Below are 7,875 nucleotides of genomic sequence, written 5' to 3' on the forward strand. Positions count from 1 at the left end.
GTAATGATAAAAGTACCGTTATTTTATTCTTTTCATTCCTTTTGACTCGGTTTTGGGTTTTTTCTAATTCAGGGAAGTCCAAAAATTAAGTTGGTTGCGTTTGGTATACATACTAGAGCTTGCGCAAGCTGCTGTATTCATTTGAAGTAGAAAATTTGTGCAACTCGGACGAAGTAATTATTTTGTAAGAAGTGCATAATGTAAATATTTTTTTAAAATATTATGAATAGTTTGCTGCTGGAAAAAAAAAATTGTACCGTGTTGCTGATAGTCTCAAGGGCGCAAAAAACGCAACCCACACTAAAAATAAGTTTTCGTTAGCTTTTTATTTCATTTATAAAGTAGCCCGTCTAGAGGCGGTCTTGGGACAATTCGGGAAAAAAAATGTATGAGGTAAGTTTGAAAGGGAAACAATCTATGACATATTTAAGGACAAATAATTGCTTCAGTAGACATGGAACGACGACAAGTAAATAAGCTATCAGTTCTCCCTCCAAGGATTCTGCCGACCATGATCCTTTATACAAAATACGGCCGCTCGTGAATCATTTCAATGACAAGTTTCAATTAGTTCCGATGCGTCAACGCTTATCTGTGGATGAACAAATGTGTGCAACGAAGATGAAGACCTTTCTTAGACAATACTTACCAGACAAACCACACAAGTTCGGAGTGAAATTCTTCAATTTGTGTGATTCTTCTGGCTTTTGCTATAATTTCGAGATATATTGTGGAGCAGGTGACAACGTTGTTCAAACAGGCTCGCCAGATCTTGGTGCGGCAGCAAATGTTGTTGTTCGATTGTCTCGAAATGTTCCGGATTTCAAAAATCAGATAATCTACTTTGACAATTATTATACTTCGTTGCCGCTTCTTGTATATCTCAAGTCCCGGGGGAATATTTTCTTTGGGAACTATTCGCTCGAATCGCATTCCAAATTGTAAGCTGCCAACTGACAGCGACCTCAAAAAACAAGTGCGTGGATATTCTACAGAATTTTGTGGATCTGTATCAGGAGTCGAACTGTCTTTGACGATTTGGAAGGACAATAAGGCAGTCCGACTTGCTTCGACTTACGCGGGCATAAAGCCTTTCCTGAATGAAACGAATCCAAAAAGTCAGGTTTCACGTTTTGTTCGATCCGAAAAAAAGTACGTTGACATAAATTGCCCAAATGTTATCCACAAATACAACAGCCACATGGGCGGTGTCGACTTAATGGACGGACTTATAGGTCGATATAAAATTCCCGTAAAGAGCAACAAGTATACAAATCGACTATTTACGCATATGCTTGATTTGGCCATGGTAAACGCTTACATTTTGTTCCACCGAATAAACCAGCCAGACGCTAATAACGCAAAATACCAATTTCCAAACTTTCGATCAGAGATCGCATATGTGCTTTGTATGCTACAAACTCCTAATCTGCCAAAAGGACCCGGGCGCCCTCGACAAGTTGATGGAAAGGAAAATAAATGCACAGGGAGGAAAACTTTTCTTCCGATTAATAATGTACGTTATGATGCCGTCGAGCATTTTCCAATGTTTTTATCACGCGCTGACAAAAAAACTTGTAAGCTTCCTGGTTGTACTTCCGAAACTCAAATTGTCTGCCGTAAATGTAATATAAACCTGTGCTTTTCCCAGAAAAAAGACTGTTTCTATGATTTTCATCACAAATAAGTAAACGAACTTTTTGTACATAAATATTTGAAGCTTTGTGAATTTAAGTAACTTTAGTTTTAATTGTTATTTTATTTGTTTTTGGTGCTCATCTTAATATCATTTATAATAAAACATGTGAACAAAAGAATTGATTACCTAATTTTTTGTTGGCCTAGCTTCCCAAAGCCGCCTCTAGGCGGTCCAAGGTTATAGTCATATAAAACTCGATCCGAGCAAAAAAAAATTTTTTTTTAAAACAAACATTCATTTTTGATACATACTGAATCCAAAAATAATTTTTTTTTTGGAAAAGAAAATTTGGGCACTAGAGGGTTAATTGGCTAATAAGTTACGTAGTATCCCTTAGTCGAGAGCTTCTAACAATTGCTGCTTGGCTTTTTATTTAAAGTAAATTACATTTTTGCTGAGTTTTTTTGAGATCCCGCAGGTGCTAATGAATTCGTAATGGGGGCGTGTATTCTCGGAATTGGAGCAGGTCATGAATTATGAATGGGTTCCAGTGATTATTATGTGGAAGAACGAATAAAAAGGTAACATTTTAACAATTTTTATGGTTGAAAATCGCGGCCAGTGAAGACGGTGCTTTAATTTTTTTTTGAGTTCGCGTAAGCTGGATTTATTTTAATAATTTTGAGGTGCGATGTTCTAAAATGATGCGAGGTGAACGATAAGCTGGCATCGCTTTACTTATTAATTTCGTATTAGACAATGTTTGACGATGGAAACGGATTTTGCTTTTAATCCGCATTGAACTGTTCACCATAAACTAATTGACACTTAATTAATAATTCCATTTTGCGATTGCTAAGATATTCATTTAATTTGCAGTGTACAGTGCAATATCCCACTCCATCTGCAATTGACTCCGGCTCTAATCCAATGTCAATTTCAACTGGTTTTGTTGTCGCTGCTATGGATAGTGAAAATATTTGCTGACTGAGTGTTGTCAATCGAATAACAGCAAGCCATGACGATAAAATCTTTTATTAATTGAATAAGAAAAATGCATTTACAAGAACTTAAATCAAATAGTCAAATATGGCAATGGATACGATGTGAATAAATACGATATACATGTATGTGTATCTGAGTCTATTCACTGTGGATTGTGCAGTTCAGTGTTCGTTGCGCCGCGCACCACAAACCAATTTCATTGGAATTAAAATTCTAAATAAAATAAACAAAGTTGGCGAACGAAACAACGAAGGACACCGATACCGATACGGATACGGACATGAACATGGACATGGATATGAGCATGGACATGGACGTGGATGGGGCATAAAATCGCCTCCGGCTACTGCTTATGGCCAAGGAAATAGCGCAGCATTTTAGTTTAGTTTTACTTGTGCTTTTAGTGCAGCAAATCCCAATGCCAATCCCAATCCCAATAGCAATCGCAATACCAGCCAGAGCTGCAGTCAAAGTCTCCGCCGCCATCGTCGTCGACGTTCTCATCTACAGAGATGCTAAAGCTGATCCTGAGATTGTGTTGTAACAAGTTAATTGAATTTGCACTCAGCCAAGCGTCATGCATCGGCATCATGAGCTGAATGCAGAGGAAGGCCGTCAGCGAGAGAGAGGCAAGTAAAAAAGAGAGAAAAAGAATGAAGGAAAGAAAGAGAGCAGCGATACCGATACAACTTAGTTTATGGCAACACTATTGCAATGACGTCCACTCTCTCACTCTCTTTCTGCATCTATATGCGGATACCGGATTCGATTTCAGCATCCACTTCCTCTTCACTACACACAAACCAACACACTAACACACACCCTCATATAAAAGCACGTACACACACTCGCTAGCAATTTGGAGCCCCACTTTGCAGTGCCTTTATTTTTGGGCCAACAAAAATTTTGTGATTTGCACAGATTTTTGCTTGTCGTGCTCAAGTTCGCCTTATTTTGTTGCCCTCTTTCAGTACAGTTCAGTTCTGTTCTGTTCTACTGTTCTTTTTCTGCTATGTTGTGCTGTGCTGTAGTGTGTTTTCAAATCTGTGCAACATTGTTGTAACTGGTAGCAGCTTCAGAGTTCATTAAGCGCATGTGAGCCGGTGCCAAACAACGTCACACCCTCTCCTGCTGTTTTTCCTTGTCCTCCACAGAGAGAAAGAGCTCAGCACTATGTTGATCCTTGCAGACAAATGAGCCTCCAGGAGAAATGAGAGAGAAGAGGGGAGAGCGCAAGCTTTTAGCAGATTAGTTTTCATCATCTTAGCATTCCTAATTAATGACGCCTTTGTTCGGGCTCAGTTTAGGTGTTAAATCAAAGACTTGCTGTACTCCGGCATGCATGCGTAATGACTAATGAGTTGCAGAGATGAGTTCGGCGTTCCATGTGATAACTAAGATGGTGTGCGACCTAAATGCATACACACATACACATAGATATAATTTGCATTCTCTACTTACGAGTATTTTCCTTGTTCTGTTCAGGGTCACTTCTCTTGCCGGGCTCATTAGTTTTTCCCTTTGTGTAAGTCGATTATAAAATGAAAGAGCGCAATTCAAAAGTGCATCGAGTGGGATGAAGTCAAAGTTTTCATGGAATGGGATATTTCCATTGCATTGTAAAACTGTGAGGGGAACTTTTTATAAGAGCATATTTTGAATTAAATTCAGTGTTACAATATCTGCTTAACAATATGACAAATTCAATTGAAGTTACATCATTACCGAGTATTACACTCATTTAATTATATTCACATGCAATTTTAATGCAATTATTCGGCTCTACACGCGACAGGTTTTCACATCGCTCTTAATTACGAATACTATATGCGGTTCCATTTATTTTAATCAGTTTGAATGGGATTTGATGTTGTTTTTGCCTGAAATTCGACACTCGCCACACACACGCACACACACAACAGGGGGCTTAACAGGAATACAATTTCCTGGTTAATGGTCTGTTTACAATAGCTAATCATAAAATGGATGGTAAAAAATGCATCAGCTAACTGTGCATAAAGTAACAGCGAAATTGTCAAATATACAAAAGAGCACAATTACAAATTCAAAATACAAAGTACACACAAAAACCGAAGTACGCACAAAAATGAAAAAGTTTGTAAAACTAATTTCCTAGTGGGAAATGTCAAAATGTTTTTGACAAGTCCAATTTCACAAAATTTGAAATTTTAGCCATAATTAACTTTGGGCTAAGGCAATTAGCAGCGCGCACAGAAACTAATTTATTTTATGTGCGCATTGTATGTTTTTGGCTTCCGAAACGAACCCAAGCCACTGTCCCCAACAGACTCGACTCGACTCGAACCCCTTTCCTATTATGTCAACATTGTAAATAAAAGTTGTGCCCAACAAGTGCATATTCTGCATAATAATTACAGTGTAAATATTTTACAATCAGGAGCGGCAAAATACAATTGACAAATATATAAAGTGAGGCATTAAAAATAGGCAAATATATGTTATGTATATGAATATAGAATTCATATCTGAAAAGCGAGCTGTTTGGCCTGATCTCAACCTCAGTGCACTCCTGTCTGTATCCATGTCTATGGAAAATAAATTGCAAATATCGAAATGAGCCGAGTGTCGTTTAGTTCCATGAGAAATGGCTGTGTATGAGAGTAGTGAGTGATGAAGCGCGTCACGTCGACAGCAGCTCAAGCAGTCGTAGGAGTAGCAGGACCAGGAGCCGGAGCAGGAGACGGAGCAGAAGCAGGAGCAACAGGAGTTGGCGTTTGGCTGACATTACACTTGTCAACGGGTAGTAATTGCGTTGACGCTGCCATGCGAGCTGTGTGATGAGTGCTGCTGACTTTGACTGCGGCTTGTGGCAGCCACACAACAACTCATCACACGACACACAATAATTGCCGCGTGACGACGATGGAATGACGATGGCGATGGCTATGGCGATAGCAATGGTGATGACGATGGCTATGACGATGGCAATGCCAATTGGCTATGGAGTCTGTTGCGCATCAATAACGCGTAGCGTCGCTAACTTGGCCAAGTGGATGGCTGTTACTCTAGCCAGTCAGCCAGCCTTTGGCAGCAAGTCAACTGGCAATGCTGGTAGAAAATCACACCCATTTATCAGTGGCAAACGGTGAGGCAGAAACAGGGGAAGAGAACAGCAACTGAAGCAGCAGCAGCGACAGCGACAGCTAATTGCAGTTCATGCGAAAAACATCGTTAATCAACTCATTGACAGTTTGTTATTTGTTAAACAAAGCTAATGACTTAATGGCATAAATGGTGTGGCAACGGACGACTAGTGTACAAGCAAGGACATCCGACAGGACAGCAGGACATGCCCTTCCCCCGTAAGCTGCACAGCTCGCAGCTCAGCTCACTTCGACTTGACTTGGCTTGACTTTGCGGTGCTGTTGAATAAATGACACGCCAAGCTCTGAGGCAGGAGAGAGAGAGAGAGAGAGAGAGAGAGAGAGAGAGAGAGAGAGATAGACAGAGTGTACGCTCCGTCTTGTGTTCGTATTTATGTAGATAAACAATAAAATGACAAGCGAAGGTAAAATTAATTGTGTTGGCTGCGTTAGGACCTTCCTAACTGGAACCTGTATGACTCTGACTCTGGCTAGGATCACGTTATACCCATGAGAGAACACACAAATAACGACACAAGGCGCTTCCATAGTTAATTTGAGTGTTGGCTATCTACGATAATTGTGTTAACTGCCAGAGCTAACATTATTCTTTATCAGGGCAGGCTCTGGCCTTACACTCGTACTAGGAATGTATTGAGCAAGGGAAATTTCTCAGTTAGTTAGTTTGTGCTCATGTTCAGATCGAATTAAAAAAAAAAATCGTAAAAAAAACCCCAAAAATTTTCGAAAATTTCAAAATCAAGTGTTTTACTAAATTTTCGATTTAAAATATGAATATGAATTATTTTCAGATGCCATATGAATCCGATTATTCCGATGATGGCACCAACAAAATGGGTGGCATGGCTCAGACATTTGGCCAAACCCAACGTCCGTCTTCCATGCCAATGATGAGCATGCCAACTGCTCCTGGTATGAATATGAACCAGATGCAGATGCCGATGGGGAGCATGCCGCAGATGAGTCAGATGCCAATGTCTTCAATGACTGCCATGTCCTATCCGATGCCGATGCAGCCACAGCAGATGGGCATGATGCCATCGATGGCACAGGGTGGTGGTCACCAGGGCAGCCATATGACAATGTCGCCACTCTCAATGCCAACCATGTCGCAGATACCACCTGGAGCCGTAACGCCATTGGCCAGCACCACAATGATGCCCGTGATGGGTGGCATCGATGGGGCCGGTATGAATGTTGTTGTGCCCGATCTGCAGCCACTATCGTCTATGGCTCAAATGGGTACAAATAACCAAATGTCGCCGATGTCCCCAATGCCACAAATTCCACAAATGCAGCAGCAACAGCAACATGGTGGTAGATTAACAGGCGGTTCAAGTGCGGGCACCGCTAATTGGATGAGTTACGGCAATGCTGCCAACGGATCTCAAATGATGCCCGGCAATATGTGGAACTATACTCAAAACTATTCGAACATGCAGAGTAGTGTACCCCAGCCACAGCAGCAACAACCGCAACAACAGCGCATGAAATCACAGTACGATTACGCCACTAACTCCAGCAGCTACAGGGAGGCTCGCAACGGTTTAAAGTAAGTGATTCTTATAGTTATAGATGAATTGGTTATAGTTATATATGTTCATAGCTCCCCATCGATGCACGACTCTATGAGGCTCTCAAGGAATGGCAGTGATGGTATGAATGAATATGATATAAATTGATTAATTATTCTGATAACCTTCTTTGTAGGAAAAAAAGTTCCACATTGGCGTTAAATTGAGTTCCACAAATCTAAGATTTGTTTTTGTTTCGCTCTTTTTTTCTTTGAATCGTCCGAATTACTTGTAAATAAAAAAATGAATAAAATTTCCAAAACTAAATTTCAATTTATGATTAAATATTTATTTTTACACCCGTTACCCATAGTATAGATTCTACACCTGACTGTAGAAGGGTATTATAACTTTGTAACTTTGTATGTAACAGGTAGGAGGCATCTCCGACCCTATAAAGTAATTATATTCCAGCGTCAACAGTCAACAGAGACAATCTAGCCGTGTCTGTCCATCTGTCCGTATGAGCACCTAGATCTCAGGGACTATAAGAGATAGATAATAATAATAA

The 7,875-nt window shown here is 40.1% G+C and overlaps 1 protein-coding gene and 1 long non-coding RNA gene across 2 annotated transcripts; one reads left to right on the forward strand and one right to left on the reverse strand.

Moving 5' to 3' along the window:
* Nucleotides 1–3,617: 3,617 nt before the first annotated feature.
* Nucleotides 3,618–4,376, reverse strand: LOC133842869 (uncharacterized). Its single transcript, XR_009894448.1, has 2 exons — nt 4,106–4,376; nt 3,618–4,038 (listed from the first exon to the last, which is right to left on the reverse strand). It is a non-coding gene; the product is annotated as an uncharacterized LOC133842869 (long non-coding RNA).
* Nucleotides 4,377–6,446: 2,070 nt separating this feature from the next.
* LOC133842868 (uncharacterized) lies at nt 6,447–7,637 on the forward strand. The gene is made up of 3 exons (XM_062276149.1): nt 6,447–7,342; nt 7,397–7,446; nt 7,501–7,637. Exons 1-3 carry the CDS (start codon nt 6,561–6,563, stop codon nt 7,524–7,526), a joined length of 858 nt encoding a protein of 285 aa, XP_062132133.1. The 5' UTR covers nt 6,447–6,560; the 3' UTR covers nt 7,527–7,637.
* The last annotated feature ends 238 nt before the right edge of the window (nt 7,638–7,875 follow it).

This window comes from Drosophila sulfurigaster, chromosome 3 (genome assembly GCF_023558435.1).
Source record: "Drosophila sulfurigaster albostrigata strain 15112-1811.04 chromosome 3, ASM2355843v2, whole genome shotgun sequence".
NCBI classification, from domain to species: Eukaryota; Metazoa; Arthropoda; class Insecta; order Diptera; family Drosophilidae; genus Drosophila; species Drosophila sulfurigaster.